Source organism: Leptosomus discolor, chromosome 8 (assembly GCF_034619465.1).
Source record: "Leptosomus discolor isolate bLepDis1 chromosome 8, bLepDis1.hap2, whole genome shotgun sequence".
In the NCBI taxonomy this organism is placed as follows: Eukaryota; Metazoa; Chordata; class Aves; order Leptosomiformes; family Leptosomidae; genus Leptosomus; species Leptosomus discolor.
The window spans coordinates 14713038-14737179 of record NC_141398.1 but is presented as its reverse complement, the minus strand read 5'-3'; the positions used below and the strand labels follow the sequence as shown (position 1 = coordinate 14737179).

General features: G+C 35.5%; 1 protein-coding gene across 1 annotated transcript in view; it reads left to right on the top strand.

The window, feature by feature from the left end:
* The window catches only part of ABCA13 (ATP binding cassette subfamily A member 13), a 152183-nt gene that overhangs the window by 97384 nt on the left and 30657 nt on the right, over positions 1 to 24142 (top strand). Inside the window, 7 exon segments of the mRNA XM_086469448.1 lie at positions 3158 to 3212; positions 3811 to 3988; positions 7443 to 7558; positions 11661 to 11817; positions 12806 to 13059; positions 13334 to 13526; positions 14794 to 14903. Of these exon segments, the coding sequence (XP_086325574.1) occupies positions 3158 to 3212; positions 3811 to 3988; positions 7443 to 7558; positions 11661 to 11817; positions 12806 to 13059; positions 13334 to 13526; positions 14794 to 14903 (1063 nt within the window).

Sequence of the window (24142 nt, the reverse complement as noted above, 5' to 3'; positions counted from 1 at the left end):
TGAATTTAGCTTAACACAGTTGTACTTTGGTTAATTGTAATTCAGCAATCCTGGGAAATTTAATCTTAGTTGTGTGTGTAAATTTTCAAAACTGCAATCCTTTGTTTCTTCTACATGGTTTGAATGGAAATTGACTGCAGAAAGTGGTTACTACTTTTAAGAAGAGCAGTTACTTTTTGGGACTCTTCCATTAAAGGAAATTAATTCAGTTCAATCTGCTTTTTCATCAGTATTGTATGATACAAGACTGCAAGGAGCATTATGCTTTTTAATGTAGTGGGGTTTTTTATTTCCCCCAGCAATTATCTCTTTTTCACAGTCTCTGTTTTTCTGTACTAGAGAGTTATAGGAATGTATTTCTGTGTATGGAATCCAAGTCAACTGCTGTAGACTTTTGTTTAATAACAATGCAGTAATCTGAAAGTTTTGTTAGTTTTCTCTTGGGATCTGTGCACTTAGTAGGGACAGGCCATGGTGATTTCAGGAAAGAGATTATTTCAAGACACATTAAATACTCTCAAACAGAAGTATTCCTTGTAAAATATTTGATGTCATATTTGTCTTTGTTATGTTTTACATGTTTCATTAACTCCCTGTGGGTCTTTTAGAAAAGTTTCAGCAGTGCAGATGATTTTCCATAAAATATTTTGATTAACATCTCAAAACGTATAGGTGGGCAAACCTATGTTTATGAGCATGAATTCACTTGCACAGGAATTTGCACAAGCGTGAATTCATAGCTCTGTTATTGTTAGTGCATATTCCCCTCACTGAATACAGCAGATAGTTGATAGCATTAGAGCAATGGGATACAATTCAGATCAGCCTGGATTCATTCATGGAATATAGTGGAGAATCTTCCTGTATTCCTGGCAATCTGCCCCAGTTCTGGACACTTCATGGTCAATAATCCTCTAGCACAGTCCACAGGACAGTTTTACCTGTCTCCCGGTTCTGGGAAAACTGATGTGAATCAGGAGGACCTATAGGTCTCCAAGTCTTGACATTTCCTGATCATGGGCAGTATTTTAGGATTTGGAATCTCTAAAAATGCTGCCCCTTGAGCTGGAGGAATTTTAATGTAGGGTTTCTTATGTGTAACTTGAGGGAGGACAGCTTGGTTAGAGCATTCAAATTCTTGATCATGAAGGCAAGACCTTGACAATTGTGGGAAGATCCTCTATAACTAGAACTTGGCTCATGGCCATAAAAGAGAAGGCCTGGAAGAAGTATTTCTGCTGTTTACCAATTTAGCTCAGCACTAGTGAGTACAAGAAGCATATTTCATGATATTAAATTCTTGGTTTAGTGCTTCTGAAATTATAAGGATTCCCATGTTCCAAAAATTTTCCTCCACTGTAATTAGATTGTCTGAAAATCAGATTTTTTTTTTTTATTTTTTTTTTTTTTCCTAACCAGATTTGAAAATATATTGATTGGTTTCAATTTGTCTGTATGGTAAAAATCTGGTTTAATTTTATTTTTTGGCTAGTAATTTCAAATTCAATAGGCATGCTATATATATACATATATTAAGTAAAGACATTCTTCTAATATGTACACCTTTATTCAACCATTGGAAAAGCTTTGAAAAAAATGCTGGGATTGAAGATTTTTTCTATCATGCTACTTTTCCTTTACATGAATGGAATTTCAGCTAATACTTGGTTCCAGTGGGAAAAAATAGTTTTCTTTGATATGCCAGTTTTTGCTTCAGAACAAATAGCAGCCATTGTTTAAAAAAATAGTGGTGTAGAAGAAAAACAAAAGAAAACTTTAAACAGTCCCTCCAGGCAAATGACATGAAAGACATCTTCAACTAGCACATGTATCTACTAGTGATGAATCAAAACCTTATCGGCTTGAATCCTCTTTTGATTTGTTAACTACTGTTGGGCTCCAGTGTACAGCTTTTAACTGTATTTGAAAAATCTTTACCTTGTATTAGTTTTGTGTGCGAGTTAATCATCCTCCTCTATTGTTCAGTTTTTTACGAGTGACTTAGCAATTACTTTGGCTTCAAGATGAGGAATGAAAAATTAAAGGGGCAAACCCAAATGTAAAGATATACTTGGCCAGATGACACCTGTTACACCTTTCCAAGATGACAATTTTTATCTTTATACAGCTGGACTCTTAACAAAATATGACAAAGTGTGTTCAATTAAGTGGCACCCTTCAGAGTCCGTCTAAGTCTTCCAACAATTTATTTCTTTGCTAAAGATACTGGGATGATTACAATTGCTGTTAGGGTGGATTTTTTTTTTTTTAAATTTGGAGCAGTATAGATTTGTTTAGATACTCTAATCAGATAGTGCTGGTTTGATCTTGCTGCAAGAATTTCAGGTTGGTATTAGGTTACAGCTGGCACACATGTCAGGTGCAGAAATAAGTCAGGAACAGCATCAAGACCAGTTGGACAGCAACTTTGAACTGACAAAGTTTTGCATGCATTTCCCCCGCCCTCCTATTATTTTTTCTTTCGCTTGAAAACAAAAAAGGCAAAAAGCCACAGTTTTTTGTCCATAAATTACCATCCAGTTCCAAAATTCAGCTTACTAGACTGTTATTGGCTGGTTATACCAAGAACCAAAATAAACCTAAGATTACCTTGATACTCAAGATTTTTCTTAGTCTCCCAAACTGTGTATCTTTTTAATTTAAATCTCTACAGTTTTGTTCTGAGATGTCAATTCTTTTTTTTTTTTCTTTGTGAATTTAGCTAAACAGTTTTTCTCTCCAAAACTTTAGCAATCTACAAATGTTTTAGCAATGATAAAATACAAAGTATACAAGTTCCAGTAACAACCTATCTGATTCCAGAAGATTAGGTATATGAACAAATTCTACTTTAGTTTTTGTATTTGTTTTCTGTGTTGTAGATACTGCAGCAATATACAACATTGTTGAGCCCATTTCTGCAGTTCAGAATGAACAAAAGCAGCTATTACTTGTGTTTATTCATTAGATTTTGGTGGATCCAGACTCTGGAAATCACTCAACAGGAGACAGTATTTGGTTTGGCAGCTTGGTGGTTGACCTCTTTCTGTTGCTTAGTGTTTAGCCTTTTCCTTCATCTTGTATAATTAAGGGATCAACAGAACTTGAAGTCCTGATGTAGCATTTCCTATTTCATAATTTATTTTTCTTTTTACAGGGATCACGCTCTACAGCCAACCATATGGAGGAGCCTTACTGGATGAAGATAAAATGTGAGCAAACTCTTAAAATATATACCAGCTGCAATGAGCAGATATTTGAAACTACTAATTCAGTAAGCATGTATGTTGCATGCAATAGATGTTGTGGCTCGATAGATGCAGTTCAGCTCCACCAAGTGAAGCACTTTCTCTAGTTTGGTGTTTATATGACAAGTCTACTGTTTATATCAGATATGGTCACATGATTTTGTAGAGAAAAATACTGAATATACACCGATTGTGCTTTACAAAGTGTTTGTGAACAGGTCATGACATCTGCAAACAGGTTAACTGCTTCAAATGATTGTCAAGTTTCGAAATTTAAATTTTCTGTAGAGGGGGAAATATTTGCAAAAGCTTCACTTTGCTATTCAGACTTCAAACACACACTGTGTTCTGTAATTCACATGTAGTTTTGTAACTTAGCACATCATCTTGGTCCTCTCTCTAATTAGATGTTGACAGTGTACAAACACGGTGTTTGCAAACAGGAATAAGGTCCTAATTTCTAGTGTTGTTTTGGTAAGGATTTGGCCTAAAAAATATTGGGGTTTGAGATTTTTTTTCCCCATATTGTGTTTTCATTATGTCATTTTGCTTTGTACCCTAGAACGGAGAATGTTCGTCAGTGTGGAGTAGCGCTGTGTATCATGCTGGGTTTCTCTATCCTTACCGCATCCATTGGAAGTGCCATAGTGAAAGACAGAGTATCTGGCACAAAACGCTTGCAGCACATCACGGGCCTGGGTTACAAAACTTACTGGCTTGCTAACTTCTGCTGTGATATGGTAGGTATCATGTGGGGCAGCATGTGTTCAGGTGTAAATTTTTAAATAGTTTGTCATAAACGAGCAAAAGGAGATGTGGTCACAAGACACGTGAATAAGATTTCAATTGTGCAGAGCAACAGTTCTTGGCTGTCATGTTAACAAGCATTGGGACACCATTTCTACTTTAATACTGTTAGCTAAAACTCTTTAAGGCAGAGATTCTGTCCTTCATTCTCCAAAGTTGAATTGTAAGATAGAACATATGATAGCTTTAGGTACCTACACTATTTTACAAATAAAAGGAAGCTGCCTGATGAACCTAGACAGAAAGAATCTTCAGCATCGCAGTTCATAGCAGGAGTTTCTGTTCTTTGATATGCCACTGGCAAAATCTTTCAGATTATTGGAGAAGCCTGAAGATACTAGTTAGCTACTTTAAGGGCATAATTATGTCATCTGTTGGTGGATAATATGAGATATGGTCATAACTGGTACTCTTTATTTTTGGCAAGACAGACAGTAGAAAATACTATTTAGGAAGTCACATACACAGAACGACCTAGATCAGAAATGGATGAAGTCTCTCTCCTGAACGTTTATTTTTCTCATACAAAGTGATTTCTAGCATTGTTAGCATTACAAATAGTATTGTTTGCATGCAGTGCATTAACAAATCTGCAAATCTTCACTTCTTTTGAAAATACCACAGAAGTTTTTATTTTTCCCTAAATCTTACCCTTTTAATCTAATGTAAAGACTGAAATGCAACTAAGGCAGGTCAGATTTAGGCCAACATAGTTGAATGAAATAGAATTTTTTGCTTACCTTCTTCAAGCCTGAGAAGCTGATTTCAGGTGATGAAATAGAATTAACTTTCTCAAGTCACTGCTAGTCTCCAGACTGATTTTTCATTGTCTGTGTAATGGAGCTCATTTGGATTCCATTTAAGCATGAATTCCACAAATCATCTTCAAATATCTTTTTCAAAGGTGACCCTTTAAAAACTGAAGTTAAAAATTGCTTCATTGTATATGTATATGTGTAGCTCTGTGCGTGTGTGTGTGTATAAATACATATATAAGGCATACATATATGTCCCTTACTGAAAGGCTTTTTTCATAATTCACTTGTGATGCGGTTTGCAGTAGTGTTAGTTGAGTGCTTAGCAGGAATTTGAGGTTAGGCTATCTATTTCTGGGAAAGGAATAGAACTACTGTTTTTAAAGAACTAGGGTGCTATTTGTTGATAGTTCCATTCTCACAGGTGGTGCTTGGGAGACTGGTTTCAGAGGCAATAGTGAACAACTGGAGTCACCTGGATTATTCAAAAGTAAAAAGATTCCTGGCCCCAGAGAAGGGACATAAACTTTCTGCACCTTGTTTAATACAGTGGGTCATGGAAGGAAGGGCTAGGATCTAGCATAGGCAACGCAGTCATGAACTAGTCTGGTCAGGAACAGAGATTTTTGGAACACTCTCTGTTCTCATTCAGACTACTCTAAATCTGAAACATTAGAGCTTCACTCATCCATGCTTGAAATCAGGATTTTCACACTTGAGCAAGCTTGAAGTAAGAGCACATTTCTCCAAACATCATTTACTAGGCCAGTCAATCTTTGTATTCCTTTTTCTGCCGTGCCAAATAAGAGGGCTTGGTTCAAAACTCAGTCCTTCATCATTCAGTTTCTCCTTGTGCAGCAAAGTCAACTCATTATTTTTTGCCGATCTCCTTCTTTCAAAACGTTCTCACAAATCTAGCGCAGTACTACATGATCAATCATGATCTGGGAGAGAACAGATGCTGTTTTAAATGCTAATTGTGCTGCAGATCATTTAGGGACACTGAACACATGAATATATGAACTGTCAAATTTGAAATCCCTCTACATATTTTAAGTATTACAGGCTGTGTCCTGTATTATTGGTAGCATAATCTCTACTAGACCTGAAGAAGTATTTGATTTATAAAATTGCTGTCATGAGAATAGGGCTATTCTTGCTGTGTTTATACGTGTGAATGGTATCCTTTACTGTGTTCAACAAATGGAAAAATGTGTAAGGGTTAAGAAAATGTCATGACAAATACAGATGTTTTGTTCAGATTAAGCTTGTGTCACTAGAGGGGCAAAATTAGGTTATTTTATTTGTGCATGCCCAACTTTTATATCACACCATATTTTCAGGTAAGATTTCTAATAAAATTTAATGTTTAAAGTTATTTATTTCTAGAAAAAAGTCCCAAGTCAGTTGAAACATACTGGGACTCAGATGCTTTGTAACTTCTCTACCATATTTTTAAACAGCTCCAGGATAACTGAAGCCCGAATCTATGGAGTGGTATGGTATGATATTTGTGTATGGCACTGAATAAGGTGCCCTGTGAACAAGATGAGAACCTTAAAACTATCTACATTTCCATTGTTCTTCTCTTAAAAAAAAATAACTGTCTTCACATTGGCAAAGTGATGCCCTCTAGTTTAATTTTGAACAGATTTGCTTTGTATTTCAGTATGAAAGTCCAATTTTAACAGTAAGGATGTTGTTCTTCCACACTAAATATTTATCTAGATCTTGACTTGTTGCCTCTATTGCAGTTGCATCTCAGAATCTCAGTTATATTAGGATAAGGTTAAGTATTATATAAGCACAAATGGAGGCAGTCACCTTCCCAACAAGCCCAGTTTCAATGCACAGAGCAGGCAAGCACTGAGAATGGAATGGAGCACAGATTTTCACATTTTGCCATTGCTGGTTGCAAGCAGAACCCATCTCTCTTGAATACTCGGATGTGAGTCTCCTATACCAATCACATCCTCCCCTCCCTTTAAGTACTTGATCACCACCATGTCAAGAGACTAACCAGAGAAACTGCTTTCCCTGTTGGCTAATGGCTGTAACTCTATTAAATATTTTATCTGTTCCCATTAAAACTTGTTATTTGCTTCATCAGCAGACATGGTCCTTCATGAAAATCTCTTTTGAAATTTTATGCTTACTATTGGTTGGATTTGATGATCTTAAAGGTCTTTCCCAACTGAAACGATTTTATGATTCTCTGAGTCTATTCTTCTATGACTGAAGCACCAATCAGTGAAAATATTATTTCTGAATCCAAGACTGTGTATTCATAGTATAAGTTGGCAGTTTAGAGCAACAATCCCATACAGACTCATTATCTTGAAGAGTTAGCTTGTTAAATGGGTGTATTGGAAGGGTCAATAGAAATGGAATTAAGGAGGCTATTCTGCAGTTGAACTTTGTCAGGCTGTTTCGTGTGTATTTGTGTAAGACTGGCAGTTTCACAGCAAGTGGACTATGATATCTCAGAGCTCTTCTGCCTGAATCTTCCTAATTTATGCTGTAATTATATTGCAAATATGAAAATGTTAATTTGTAGATCCTTTCTATGTTAATTAAGTAAGACAAGTAAGAGATGTTCACCTGCTAAGTGCCTTTTTTCTTCTGTTCCTAGCTGTTTTACATGGTTCCAGTCATCCTGTGTGTTGGTGTTACTAGTGCCTTCCAGCTATCAGCCTTCACTTTCCGAAAGAACTTGGCAGCCACTGTTCTCCTGCTGATACTCTTTGGGTATGTGATTGGAAATGCTACTATGGAATTATAGCTTGTAAGAAACAAACAGAAATCTTTAGACTTGGTTTGCACCTGCTGCTGGATGCATGATTTTCTCTCTTTGGAAATGATTATGATTCAGCAAAAGATACTGAGAAAACAGGCTGGGACGAGTTTGAAAGTTCCATATGGAAGGTGAGGGGAGATTTGCTCTTGCGTTGTGGTTGTTGTTTTTTTTGTTGGTTTTTTTTTAAAAAAAAAAAAAAGGAAAAAACAGAAAGGACTGGAAATGTCTCAGAAAATACTCAGCCCTGTATAACAATCATTTGCTGTTACAAACTGATTGTATGTAATCCTCCTGAGGGAATAATAACATAGGTCACAATTTCAATGCTTAGCTGTGCAGAATATCATCAAGAAAGTAAGAACTGTCTGTCTTTTATTATGGTTCTATCCATTTTCTGTAATTCTGTAATTTTACATAGCTCCAGGAATTTATATTCCAGTTAGAAGTCTGCCCGATGTGGAGTACTGGACTGGTTGGAGATTTTTTCTCCAAACAGTACTGTAGGAGAGGAAAGTCCTCCCCTATCACCCACTTGCTTAGTTTCACACACACACAAAAAAAAACAGCTATAAAAAGTTAAAATAACTGGTTAAACAGAGAAATGATTTCTCTATAGAAATAGGGCTCAATCAAACTAATAATCTGTCTGTTCTGTTCCTTTAACTCTTCCCGTGTGCAGCCCCAGGTGCTGTGAGAAATACTGATGATGAACAGTTACAGGATAAGCATTGGGAGAAACACTTTCTTCCTTATCTCAAGCAACTAATGGTTGCTCTCTTTGTAGGAGGGAATGCATATCTTACAAGACACATGTTTAGATAATGAAATGTAACTGCTCCATATGAGAGTAATGGGGAAGGAAAGTAGAAAGGACCTTCTGCAAGATCAGGACGTGTTCCATTCCAGGAAGAGTCTCAGATAAACACTTTGAAAACAACCTTTCTGTATTTCATCTTGAAACTGTTTTCAAGATCTCACGCCTCCAGCAACTTTTTTTTTTTTTTTTTTTGGAAAACTGTTTCAGTATCTTCATAGCTGGATGTATTCTTCGAGATTCCAGCCTAAGTTTATTTGGAGCCATACGTCATAATTCTCCCTCATCAAACGTCTTTTGCAAGCCCAAACAAGCCATGTCCTCTCTTGTAAAAAGGCCTTCCCATTCCCTAGATAAATCTGTGTATCATTTTTCCCCTCCCTATAATTCTAGTTTGAGCTCATCTTTCCTAGGCATGAGCAGCCAGACTAATATGTAATATTCTAGAGGTCACGATGCCAGAATCGTGAAAATAACTCAGATGAAACGTCGAAAGTTCATACTTTTCTCCTCTCTCATCTTCCTCCTCCTTCCTTCTGCGCTACAACTGATTGATTCCTTCAACATAAAGGCAGAAATTCTTATCAGTCTTTGTGCAAAGACTTTACTAAATCTCATCCCTTTTTTGTTATTACCTTGACAACTGTTGAATCCTTCTTGTGATCTAGTTGCCATGACCCTGGCATAAGAATAGGCAGCTATAGGGATCTTAGTCAGCAACAGAAGAACCATACAGTACACACTTGTAAGTCTGTTCTTGAAGTCATGACCTGTTTTCTGTGGTGTGCTGTAGGCCTTGGTCCTGCCCACAATGTACTGCTAAATCCCAGATGCGAAGACTTATGCTGGCATTGTTTTAACAAAAATATTGAGTTAAAGTCTGATTATTTCAGAAGAAACACGCATTGACTGAAAAGCTGGACTGTCTTCTAAAAATTTTTTTGTTGACTGCAGGTGCAGCTTAATCATCTCAGCATAATCCTGTACTGTTCAGTTTTGGCTGATGTAACAGTCATTATAATGATTTTTAACAAGAAGGTCTATGTACTCAGTGCGTATTAACATGTATTAAAGATACAATAACTGTCAGTCAGTAAGTTTAACGTGTTTCAAGGACATTGATAAATTTCAGAGTTGCCGCTTTTCCTATTCTACCTTTTATTCAGCCTAAATACACAGTAAATGTGATGAAGCCTATTGTGGTCATGTTATCCTTCCCCAGTACTGTGCATGTAATTCTCATTCCATAATGCATTTTTTTCCTTTTAAAATTGTATTTTTCTCTCTGCAGCATTTCTAGAATAAAGTTTAAAATAGTTCAGTTATATGAAAAAGTTAAACTATGTCCCAGAAGGGGGTGTGCTTGAAAGAATAATCAACTATTTCCTAGTGTGCTACTTTAAAACTGATTTCCTTTAAAAATATAATGGTCTATTAACTAAACTGTATTTTCCCCTCTTTTAGCTGATAGCAGAAGTGTTTTATAGTGCAACTGCTTAAGCACTTCTGTCCAAAATGCTCAATCTTTGATACTTACAAAATAACAAATTACAGCTGAAGCTGAAGGAAAAGTGTTAGGATAGAAATGTAGGTGTGACTGGCAGCTTCTTTAAAGGCTGCGTTTGAACATCATACAACTTTAGTATTTCGAAAGTCTAACTCATTCTTAGCAGCTATAAGCAAACAAATCAAATTTTGCTTTCATTTATAGCAGAGTAACAGCACTCTAAATCATGTCTCTTCTCTATGCTGTTTCCAACGATGGACTTGTATTGACAGTGTGGTAATTCAGAGCAAAACTTAGAATAGTAATTTTGGTATGTGCGTGAGGGGAAGAAAAGATTATGCGATTAAGACTGGCAACAGGATGCTGAAAAGTATAGTGTGATCTGGAATAGTCATAATCTTCATTTGAGACCCAAGCATTAAGTCATTCAACCTTTATCTTCCTGTAAACTGAGGATAACATCACTATCACTTCACATCAGGATTTGAAAGTTTGTTTCTGAAGGTAAAGGATTTTGACATTCTTAGATGAAAAAAGTTTGTTGTAAAGTACACAATACTGGATTTAAAAGGAACTTTTATGGCTTATAATCTAAACTACTGTTTAATGCAATGAAGACGTGAATTTATAGATTTTTGGTTAGTTGCTCTTACACTGAGGTCACTATTAAAAATTATATACACATATATTAATACTATATAAGAATTATTTATATATCCAACTTTTACATGTATATATATACACACTACATATATACTTATCATCATGCAATGGTGTATGCTGATACATATGTGCCTGCATTCTGTATACTCTTTGTTTGATAAATATGTCTTGCGCTATGTTGAACAGAGAATAAATTTCCTTTACATGACATTCATGCCCATCAAGTTGCCTGGGCATTTTTTTAGTCTGGCTAGACATATCTTACTCTTTATAAAATATATGACTGCTCTGTTTTGGATAGGCATCATTTGACTTGCCAGAATGGAGGGTGCCTTCCCTCTTCCTTTAAATATTTGAGTTGAAAATGATGTAGCCTCGGACATGCTGTCTTATCATCATTGTGCTATGAAGTAACTGTGCACTTGTTTTTGACAGCTACTACTCTACTAACTGATAACCTGTTTTAGGTGATAACAATGCTAACATGATCTCTGGCAAGCTTCAGTTCTCAGATGTCACTGGCACAAATATTAGTTCCAGTTCAAGTGTTAATGGTTTTTTTTTTCCCTTTTTTTTTTTTCCCCCCTGTCTTTCTCTTCACTTACTCTCTCCTTCCATTTTTGTTCTTTTCTTTTCCTATGGAAGCCTCTAAGAAAAGCTGATTGCTCAGCATCCATGATTTAAGCTTCAAATATTTGGTTTTAATTCTGTCTCTGTGTAAGAGGCTTGTTAAGATGCATGGTTTTGCAATCAATCAGAGATCAGGGTTGTGAGTTTTCTGGAGCAGTGAAAGTAAATACATGAGGTTGATGTATGCAAAAACGGATCGTATCTGTCCATCACATGGCAGTAGCTATGTGTACATCTAGGGAATTATAAGGTAATTTCATAAAGAAAACACATCCTGAATTTTTCATTTTTTCTCGGTTGGTCAAAAGATTTGTTTGCATATCTTAAAGACAAGGAGTAACTATTGGTTTTTTTTCTATTATGATAGCTGCCTTTTCTTTTTTTTGGTGATGTGAAAACATAACTTATTTGTGGTAACTTCGTTTCTTTAAACTTTCAGATATGCAACTTTACCGTGGATGTATCTTGTATCCAGATTCTTCTCAAGTTCAGATGTAGCTTTTATTTCTTACATCTCTTTAAATTTTGTGTTTGGCCTGTGTACCATGCTGGTGACTCTCTTACCTCGTTTGTTAGCTGTAATTTCCAAAGTGCAGGTCAGTATAAGACCTTTGCTTTATGTCACTAATAAGTGAGATGTGTGCACACACGTGCATACACATATCTGTTCATGTGTGCATACATATGTATGTATGTTTATACTTATGCACAGAGAATTATAGAATCATATTAGAATAGTTTGGGTTGGAAGGGGCCTCAAAGAAGACTTTTTCCAGCAGAAAAAATTCTGTGTTTTAAACATTCATGATTTTTCTGTCCTAGTGTGTACTGTCTTGCTTGTTATCATTTTGAATTTTTACTTGTTTATAATAAGAAAAAAAATAAATTACGCTGTCATAATGGAAAAACAGTGTTAATTGAAACCCTGACATTTTCCAGACTATTAAGTTGTAATTGGCACATAATGGGAGCTGTTCTTGTCCATTGAATAGATTATATGCATTGTAAAATGTGTTTGAATAATATTGACATAAGAGATAAGCTGCCTATTCCTAGTACCTCTAATGCACTATATGAATAGTAATATACATTCCCATTCCACGTATGTAATTTTCATTAGTCATAATGGTAATTAAGCAACTTGATGGAGAGGAGATCCAGAATGTGTATGAATATGTATGTACCAGGTCAAAAACTTGATGTTTGAAGTCAAATCTTCATTACATGTCACTCAAGTTTGGAGGCAGATTTGATGTTGACTTGGGTTTAAGTTAGTGATTTAGAATTAATAGCATTTAAATGTTTAAATTTTAAGAAAACAGAATGATCATGGCAACATATGTTTTGCTACTGTCTGTGAACCTCAACTGAAATTTGGATCCCATGGCCCTAGGCAGTCTAAAATACAGTAAGAGATGAACCCTGCCCTAAAATAGTTCACAATAGGCTCTTCTGAAATCAGTTCAGCTTGAGTGCAAGTGAATGCTGTATCCAGCTTTGTAAGCGTGCTTAATAAGCTGTTGGAGAAAACTAAATTTTTTCCTTTTTTTTTACCCCCCCCCCCCCTTTGCTGAATCTTAATAGAGTTTTCAGAGCATCTACAATATCCTCAAATGGGCATTCATCGTATTCCCACAATTCTGCTTAGGCCAGGGTTTAATAGAACTTTCGTACAATCAGATCAAGTTTGACCTGACCAGCAACTTTGGAATAGATTCATATGTGAGTCCCTTTGAGATGAACTTCCTGGGCTGGATTTTTGTGGAAATGGTCCTGCAGGGAACTCTACTTCTTCTTTTACGGCTTTTTCTTCATTGGGATCTCCTCCAGAAACCAAGGTGTGTTACCGTTTGTATTCTGCCATAGAGAGCACTGAATTAATTTTTAAAGAAAGAAAACAGTGGATTCCTCTGAACACCTGAAGATAAATACTCCTGATAATACAGTGTACCTGAATCAGGGGAAAATGCAGAAAAAATACACATAGTTGCTGATTCCCTTGAATTTGATCACCAAGATTTAAGGGATTGCAACCAGGGAAATAAAAGAGTTATCCAGAGTGCAGCAGTGTCCAACTTGTCATGTGTTATTTGTTGTCATCTTTTGTTTTAGAGGTGAGTGTTCAATTAACAGCATGGTCAGCCCTTCAGAAGATGTTGATGTAGAAATGGAGCGACAGCGACTCTTTGGTGGAAGAACTGGTAATGATGTCCTCCTTCTGTACAACCTCAGGAAGTGTTATGGAGGATACAGTAAGAACAACATAGCTGTTGAAAGCATAAACTTGGGAATACCAAGGGGAGAGGTAAAGAGGTCTTTTTTTTTTTCTTTCAGAAAATAACACTTCATTCTGAGCAATTGTTCAGACATACTCAGGATGTCTACAATCAAAGATCTGTAGATAGCAGCAGAACAATTTCAATTGTAGTAATTTCTGAAAGTCAATAACCAGATAAAATCAGAAGCTGTGGTGGTGTTTAAGAAGAAAATGTTCACTTATTTTTTGGGTTACAAATTTGTCAGAGTCTTGATTTTTTTCATCTTGTTTATCTTTATCAGGTTACTGTTTTATAGCTAACATAAAAAACAAGTAGGCAACATGGCAGTCCAAAGAGAAAACAAAGAATACCTAGCTCAGTTGTAAATTATGGACTGAATCCTAAATTTGGCACTGAGCAAGCTTGTGGCTCCCATGCTGAAATCACCACAGTATGTTTTAATATAGCATATAATTACTAATAAACTATTTAAATAAACTGAAATTTAGCACTATGATAATCCTAAAGATTTCAGAATAGCATTTATTTGGTGTTGGTTTTTTTCACAATTTTGATGCTTCTGGGAGTTTTTCAGATAATTTCAGAAATACTGATAAGGAAAAGACTCTTCTTGGTTGCTAATAGCAAATTGGAAGATATGAGAAACTGGTGCATGGCAGCGCAGGTCCAGTGATGTGCTGCCAGTAATAGATCAGTTGTTGGGTAAATGGGGTAACCAGGAGCATGCCATTGCTGATTAAAGCCTATTTATCAATGAGAAAATATTTTAAAAGGCATGAAATGCTATATGTAGACTTAATACAAATCCTGTCCTAGCTTAAGCGTGTATTCGTTGCAGCTAGGAGCCTGAAATAGCTGTTCAGAGTCAGCATATGTCTTGGCTGTTTGGTGTTCGTTTACTTGTTCAGAGTGAAGCAGCTCATGAGAAACTGTTAAATATTGACTCTATGGACTGGTAGTCAGGGCTCTCAAATAGGACTTGAGATCCTCAGGTTCAAATCTAGCCTTTGCTAATAACATGGATAAATAATGCATTTAGTTACTAGGCAGCATTTTAAGTGGAGAGCTAGAATCCTAAATATGTCCCTTTGGGAGGTAATCAAAATATTATATATGTATGTTTTTTTAAAAAACTTATTTTCCGTGGGAAAGGGAATTTGTATATGCAGTATCTTACAGACATATGATAGGAAATATGAAAAGGGGATAATCTGTTGAAGAATTAACAGTACTTATTTCTTTCAGCATAGCAGATTGATCGCTTTTTCTCCTTTTCTTTTTGATCTCTGTTAGTGTTTTGGACTCCTGGGAACAAATGGAGCTGGGAAAAGTACAACATTTAAGATGCTGACTGGAGATATCATCCCATCTGCAGGACGTGCTGTTATCAGGACTCCTACAGGGTAAATAACAGAAGGTTTGATCAGAATAGTGCTAATTGATAATGCAAATGATCAAAGACTCAGCACGTCTTTAGTCCTTTATACTGTACTCTAAGGACCTGTTTTCTTCCCTTTTAAATGTATATTGTTTTATTGCATTTAAGTCTCTGCAGGAAAGCATTTTAGCATTATTTAATTCCTTCTGACAGCTCTGTTAATTGAGAATAAACTTGTCTAGTAGCAAAAGAGTAGGCTCTAGGAAGCCTTAACATACAGCCTTTTAAAATTAACCTTAACATACAGTATGTCCAGTGCATGGACATACATCCCGCATACTAGTGCTGCACTGAAAGGTTTCCAGGCTTAGGCTGATGAGCAGTGCTTCAAGTGGATAATTTTAAAATGTTTTCTAACACTTGTGTCCTTCAGAGTCATTAATTAATTACTTGATCAGCGTGCAGTGTGATTAGAATAAGACACCGAGGTTAACTTTGGTGGAGTGATAAGTGAATAATGAACTTTTTGTGTTAGATGTAACCAACATTTGCAATTTTTCTCAGCAAAGTTGGAGGGGAAGTTCCTTTTTTAGTCAGGCCAAAGTAAAATGTATATATAATGTATGTGTATATATAATTGTAGTCTGGGTTAACAATTTTGACAATTAACAATTTTAAAACTTCTCTTTTCCTAAATGATGTCTATTTCAAAATATGTGTTTTGGAGAAGGACAGGTGAAGGGTTTAATTAATAAAATTTTTAAATGAAACATTATGGAATTTCCAAAACAGGAAGCTATTTTTCTTTGTTTTAGGAATTAAATGTTTTCATAGGTCGGTATTTACTCACTTCTTTACAAAGATAATGATCAGCAGATTTTACTTCAAAATGTAATTTGTTTCAGTCACTCCAAAATTCAGTTTTCTGAAGTTTACACTTCTTTTGAAATGAACACCATCACAACTATTGAACATCGCTTTACTTAAGTGTGTTTTGTTCAATTTTTTCACAATCTTTATAACAACTCTTTTTTTCAGGCGATTCAGTGTGAAAATATTTTGATATCAAAGAATTGTTAATCATGAAGAAGGAATGACTAAAGTGATTTTGTAAAAATTATTCTTAAGACAGTAAGAAGTGATACGAGTGAGGCTTTGCACTGGTTATAGAGACTTTTAGACTGTTGTTTTCATTTATAATTTCTCAGAACAGAAGACAAAAATTTTCAGACATTAGGCGACAATAACAATAACAAAAGTGATCTAAAATTAGGTAAAAACTAACATTTGGTGTTCTTTGGAACTGGTGGAATGCTTTGTACCTGAGATCATGGAGGTCAGAAGTTTAGCATGAGTCTGAAGAGGATTTGAGATACACAGAAATACAATAATCTCTAATAATTTTTTATAAGATGTTGCTCTCAAGGCAGTACTTAAGATCACATGTTTTGGTTAGATTTTGAGGGTAATTTTTAAGTAAATTTTAATGGGACTTACCTTTGGTCCCACCCATGCATTCATGGATTGCATAAGGCCTTCCCTGTACAATGTGGTACCAGGTCTATATTTGGGCAAATGCTTTGATCTAGTGTGACAATTTCAAAATTTTAATATCCATTTGAAAGCAAATACAAAGTTATCAGGATATATTTCATCACCACGTGTATTGGCACTTACACTGTGTTTATAGACTACATGACTTATTTTATCACAACCCCTAAATCTAACTTTTACAAAAAATATAAAACAGTGTAACAATTCCTGTATTCCTTTTACTAGATATGTTGTTGTGTACCTGTGGCTAAACAGGTAAAAATTCTTCTGAGGTCAATTTTAGTATGTACTGTTCATTTAGGTTAGACACTCTCCCTGCACATCATGCGTGCTACTTTCATTTCCCACACTGTTTTTCAACATGAAAGCATACTTTAAGATGCAATGTTATTTACCATATACTAAAAGATAGGTGATGAAATTTGAGGATGCTCAAGAGGAAGCCTTAGACATTTGCATTTAGGTGCCAAATAGACCCTTGACAACATTAATTATTACCCTGTATTATGGTGGTGTCAACCCAGCTTATGGATTTTTACGTGTTCGAAGTGGCTGAAATGAGTGTAAAACTCATATTCCCAGGTTTTCAAAACTTATCACTAACTTGAGAAGGCAACCTCAAGCAAGAGCTTCAGTTACGCAGTAGCTAAACTTGGGGAAACAAACAACTTCAAGGCTGGGAGAAGAGATTTATGTCGTTCCTGGTTTTGTTCCTTGCTTCACATTTTGGCAACTGCTGTTAAGCAGATCATGGTGCACGGTGTTGCTGTACTACTGAAAATCACTAGGAAGCAAATTCATTGACTCTTCCATAGGTAAGATTATACCCACAACAGGTCTGGAGAACCTTCCTCAACAGTTGAAGAGTGACTAAAATTGCTCAGCCCAGAGACTTTTACATGGATTGGTTTGTATATACACCTGAGATAGACAGAGGAAGGGGTATATCATTTTAAGAAGTCTTATCCTTTTCGTACTCCAGTGGTGTGCTCAAAAGCCTGGTACTCCTGCCACAGAGGAAGAGAGCAGAGTCAGCTGAAGAAAGTATTTGCTGGTCACAGCTGCAGACCATTTGCTGGTCAGCAGATCTAGACTTCTTTGTTTAAAATCTTTGTCATGAAGCAGCTTCCATAGAGACATTACCTCTGATTGCGATTCCTGATGAATAATTTGAGGAGCAGCTTAGATGTAGATCCTGTCTCTGTTGGGTTTGACTGGAAAAAAACCACAACTTTTGTCCTCTATGACCCTGAAAAGACAGGGTACTATAATCTGATGGATCCTTCATGATGTATTTGCCACGATCAAATAATGAAATGAGTATGCAAAATTATTATAAATATTGGAGAACTTAACTGATGTAACGCCATTCAGAAAATCCTTAATTCATAACAGTTCCTGTTTCTTTGAATAACTATGCTTGAAAGTTCCTGGGTTTAAAAAGAAACAAACAAACCAACCCCAAACAAAGCCTATGCACGTTGTCCCAATTGCTATTGTAATCATTTCACTGAATATAAAATCAAGTCAGAAGTGTCTCTTTGAGGCAAGTTCACTGAAAACAGCCTTGAATTTTACAGGACAGCTTTTGCACCTTTGAACAACACAGGGGACTAGAAAGATGAGCTTTTCCAAAAATGCGTGTTGAATTACAAAGCAGAATTTGGGAAGTTCAGCCTAAAACTTCTTGGAGATGCATGGGATTATATAGAAAGGGCCTCACACATTGATAATAAAGTTGTGTTCAGGGGACTCCTGCTAGATTCTCAAAGAAAATAAGAAAAATGTACTTCTGAGTGGCAGCTGCCTGTTTAGAAAAGCAGATTCACAACATCTTCAAGTACTTCTAGAAGATTTGTTGGCCTCTAGGTCATTTGCTTGTTGAATGTTTAATACCACAAAAAAGGAGATTATTCCTAAGAATCTGAGAAAACTGTGTCTGTTTTCATAACAAAAGCTTAGTAAAATGCATGAAAGCTAGATGTTATGTAACAGTTCTCAATATAATTGAGATTTATAAGACAGGGTGTCATTAAGCAGGAATGTTTACTAAATACTAGAGCCAACTTAATCTCTTCTGCAAATCAGAGTTTCCTGGCATTCTTGATGGGGGCATTATTTTTGTAGAAGGGAAGGTTTCCAATCTGTTTTTATTACTATTTTCTCTTTTTGATACACTAAAAATTAAATAGATATTTTAAATACACTATGTATCTTACCATTTACATGGCAGATGCACATTCACTGTATACGTGCTGAGCAGTCTACTGAAACCCTGCTTTTAAAAATTTTCGTATCTTCTGCAGAAAATGTTTTTAGGCAGCTTTAACCTTTGCAATGTTGTTCTGGTTGTAACCGTGATGTGATAAAGATAGTCCAGTAAGAGAAATAATAGGGATTTATCACCAGTCACAACCAATCTTGTGAAGATAGTAGCAAAATGCCATTCACAGGGATTTTTGCCTTTTTTAAATTTTGTGTACCTCATTAATATTGTCGTTATCAGTGATATATTTGTCCATACGAAACATAAAATTAATTATATAAAGAGTGTGTCTCCATATTAGGGATATTGCAACCCCAAAACTGAGTGCCAAAGGAAGAAGCAGCATTGAAACTGTTACTTTGGAAGATGTGGAAATAAAATACTGATACTGACGTAACAGCAGTCCCTCTTGTAAAGGGCAGAAATATTAAAAGCAGAAAAGAAAATTACTAGAAAGGAGAGTATTTTAATAAAATTTGCTTACTTGTATTTATAAAGTATGGTGCTATAAGACTCTGACTGGCTTTTGAACAACATCCATCCAAAGGAGTTGTCAAGCTTAAATACGTATAATAGTTAACTGCACTGTCTGCTTAACATTTAGAAGGGTTTTTTTGTGTTCTACGTAGCACAGCTGTAGAACTTTAAAAATGGACTCAGATTATCTTATGCTTAGCTCTACTGCCATAACTAGATTGCCATCAGTGCGTGAGCTGGCTAAATAAAAGCTAGTGTATGAAACTGTAAACATTTTTTGTAGTTACTTTTTCTGTCAAATATCTTGAAGTAGTAAGATCTGTATTAAATATGTGCTAAGAAAAGCTGACACTTTACAAAGTGGCAAACCAAAGAACAAAGTGAGTCCTCATCGTCTTTGAATCTCTGCTGGTCTGATGTTATCAGCAGATACGGTACATTTGTTCCACTTTTTTTTTCTTTTTGACTGTATGTTGGCCATTCTTAGTTTTCTTCCATTTTCCATATTTGTGTCTAAACCTTCTTCAGTGACTCTGTGTCATAAAGCCTCACTCAACTGAGGAGGGCTAAACACAGCTTGGAAGAGAAAGTGTCAAAATTCTTTTAAGTGTCCTGTCAAGATCAACGTAAAATAATGAATAACGTGACTAGTGGTCTGTTTGCCTTTTTGGTGTTCTCTATTTTGCATTCTTTGCCATTGTAGTTTGCTGAGTAGAGCTGACTTTAAGTTCATACTTAGAGCAAAGTCTCACTTGTAGTGGGGTGCATAGAAAAAGAAATAGATAAGCCAGATGTCATCTTGTTCATAAATCGACCTGCTGAGGCCTGAAGCATTTGGCAGTCTTCCTCATGTAATGAATTTATCTCCCATGAACTTCCATCTTCCTTCTACACAAAGAAATCCTCTGTGACAGCAACTCCCCATCCTATTGAATTAAGTGTCACTCATCTCAGCTGTTGGATTACAGTGTCACAGGACCAAAGAAAACCTCTCCAAAAAGGAGAAAGTAAAATACTTCTTTACAGCTAGAACTTGGACTCCTTTGATAGTTATGATATTCAGCTTGATAAATAATTAAAAATGTAATTCAAATAGCTTTACTTGAAAGGCAGAATAAATTTACATCTATATAATGGCTGAGATAGCTGTTGTTACGCTGTATATCAGTATAATTAGTTTAATTATAACTAAGCTACAGTTACATTAATTATATTTCAACCTTGATTTTTTTATAATGTTAATTGAGCATTAGTATGCATTGAATTGAATGTGCAGTTAAAAGTACAATAGAATGTCTAACTACTTCTGCAATTTGTAAATTTATATTTCATTTTGACTAATTAATGGAATTTATCTCTCTACAGAAGCCATTGTAAGTAGCATATATATAACTGCCTTTATTTTAACTGCATCCAAAAACTGTAGAAAAAGCATACAGAAGCAAAGTAAAGTGCACAGAGAAGTCAATAGTGAAACAGTTTTTCCAAAAAACAGTCATAAGTCTGGTATGGAGGGTACCGAGTTGTCTCTGGAAACTTAAAACCTTTGAATGCCAGCTACCTGTAAGCTCTGTTGCTGGTAACCACTGTAACATATACGAACCAAATCTAGTCTCAGCAATAACCAGCCTAGCTTTCTGGAAACTACAGGTCTAGTTCAGGTGGGAGAGGGCAACAGGTTTTGTCCAAGATCATTCTTACTTATCCCAGTGTTTTAGTTTCTTTTCGGTGCCAGCAAAGGCTTTCTGACTGGAGTGCCCCACACCACCCCAATGTAACCTCCAGGACTGGAATCAGGTTTCAGGGGTTTCTTTCAACGCATTAAAGAAATGAATCCATGTAAAAGGCCTTAAAATGATCAGTGGAGGAACAACTTTGAATATAAAATTGTATTCACTCAGAGTGTAGTTTATAATCCCCGGTATCTTGCAAGTCTGTCAAGTTTCTTTCATTAGTAGCATAAAACTCTACAAGATGAGCAATCCAAATTTACAGAGGCCTCCTGGAGTCCTAGATTTTTTTTTTTCAGGATGATTTGTATCAAAGTATCATAGTTCTCAGTATAAATGGATATCAAAACACCTAGAAAGGGATGGAGTACAATATCCTCCATGCTTCAAGTGCTAGACAGTAGTATTTTTCTTGAGGATGCCATATGTTCCGTTGTCCTTTCCCAAAAGTGTACTAGAAATGCAATTCTGCAACTTTAATTTTTTTTTTAACATATGAAGTTTTCTGGACATGCTCTGTTGAGTTTGTCTGTTGCAGTTGGTCCACTTTAAAGGAAAAATTAAATAGTAAGTGGAAGTATTGACCGAGCATAACAACAGTCTAAAAATGAAGTCTTCACTAGGAAGGAGAAAACTCATGTTCTATGTAAGTTCTATTAAACTAATTATAATCCTCTTAATAAGATATAACTTGATCAGGATATGTAACCAAAGTTACTAACAGAATTTAAAGATAACATTTACTCAGTGTGTTTATAATGGTACAGCAAGTCCTGCATTACTGTAAAAGTCTCGTTTCCCGCCTATAGTTTTTGGATATTACACTGGAATACATTGTGTCTACTGTACTGTGGACAAAAAGGCTGAGAGGGGCTGGGATATGTTCTTTCTCTCTTTATTTATAAAATGAGCTGATTTTTTCTTCCTATATGTCCTGTTGTTTATATGAGCGCCCTAACGAGAAATGCTAGCATGGCGATAACAAAACGGCAGAAACCAAACGTCTGTTTTTCTCTAGCTTGAGAAAATAACACAGCATTTTGCTGCATGCTAACCTATATTTCAGAAAATATTAAAAAAATGTATTTCCAATTTGATTCTGATAACATCAAATATGAAGATGTTTGTTAAGGAAGAAAAGGATTATAATTAGTTTAATGAATGACATCAGAATTTAAAAAAGCAATGTATCATTTAGTGAAAAGAATTTCTGGTGTTGTGTCATCACTACTTGAAATGTCAATTTCATTTAGACCCATGAAAATGAAATCTGAGAGATTAACTGAATTTCAAGGAAAAACAATTTCCAGAGGTGAGGGCAGTTTTCTGTTGTAAGATATGTACTATAATTAAAAATTATGCCGGGTTTTTCTTTCATCTATTCTTTCAGTGTTCAGAAAAATCTTAGGATAAACAAAACTGAAGGATGATTTCCAGCTTTTTGATTTGGAAATCTAGTCAGTGATATTGCTGAGGGAAGAATAAGCATTGTACTACACATACCAAAAAAGTCTCAATTAAAGACCAGAATCCTCATATGGCTTTTCTTTCTCTGCTGGTCAGATTGTTTTCTGCTTTGACAGATACAGAGATGGAAAAATTAGGTCTATGAGTTCTTTAGTGACTATATTATAATATCTTTATTAATGGAAAGTCTTTAAAGTTTCAAGGTCAGCACTAATGGATAAAGTTGCAAGATAAGGACCAACTGATTAGGAATATTAAATGATCCATTCTCACCATACACTTCCTTTATGAAAGCTAGAGATCAGTGGGTGGGATACTGTTCAGCTAAGGCTCTGTGCTTTACAGGAGGCTGTACAACACTAAAATCATATCTGTAGAATTAGCATTGGGGACACTCATGTATTTTTATCTCGTGAGTCAAACTGTGTAACTATTGTTAGCTTAAGAACACTAGCTAAAGTGTTAGCTAGCTAAAGAACACTAGTTGTCTGTTATTTTTTGGTTTTCATGGTACGGACCCATTCCAGACTAGATGATTCTATCCAGCTACAGGGTTCATGCCGAGTAAATGTCCCTGAAATTACCCCTGAGTGTGATTTGTTATCTTGTGACTGAACTTGGCATATTACCAAAATCCCCAGTCTCTTGTTTCTCCAAAGACAGCAGCTGCACCAAAAAGAAAGCTTGTTAGTGTGCCTGAATCTTCCTGGTAAAACAAAACTCAGACACATCTTTCTGCCTTCAGCAGCACCTAGGTAGCATGTCACTGTGGATAGCGTTTCACTATGTTAGATTACATTGAATAAGGAATCCACTGCTGCTAACAGGTTATGCAAAAAAATCAGCATTAATCGATCCATATCTCATGGTAAAGGTGACCTTAAAAAAACCAACTTAATTTGATTTAGGTATGGCTGGAAATGGAGCTGGTAAAAATTCTGTATATACTTCATTTAAAATAACCTATAAGTGAATATAGATTAATGAGAAAGTACACTTCTGGTATCCTTTTTCCCTTATCACCCTTTTTCTTTTTTGCTAAGTCTTTGTCTAGGGAGATGTCTACAGGCAGTTAACTTCCTTGACACCATCCAAACCTATAAAGATACTAAAATTTTATATCTTTGCCATTAAAAGCAAAGGACCACTCTAATTAGTCTGCAGCAAGGTTCGCCATAATCATTATAATTTATCTTTTGATAACATTAAAATATATTTCAATGCTGTAGCTCATTATGTAAAATGCAGAATTTATGTTTTCTTTTTCTCCCCAGACTCCTGAATCTTGTTAATAGGAGATACATATTTATATTTTCACTAGTGCTGATATTGGTAGGTCCTGCACTTAACACATTTATTTGGCGTCTAAATGATTAATCATATATTTAGTTCTCTTAACCAGAAATGTAGAAAACCACTAAGAGGAAAGCCATTCTGTTACTCAGAACCTTTTAGAAAAGTTTTTCTTTCAAATCTGAGATTTTATTATTATAAAGTATCTTAATTTTGACAGGTCTTTTCTGTACGTGTAAATCATCATCATTGAATGTTGAATTAGATCTTGGAAATAAATAGGTTAGATTTAGTGTCATTATGGGTAATGAGACACCCTTGCAATCAAGCTTGCTTCCTAGCAATGAATGTAATTTCAAGTAATGCTGTACAGCTACAAAGCAATGGCCAAAGTCTCTTAAATCAGGATAATTTTATATTTTCTTTTCTTATATTGTCTTTTAACCTACTAGGCTTTAATATCCTGCATTTTGTTTT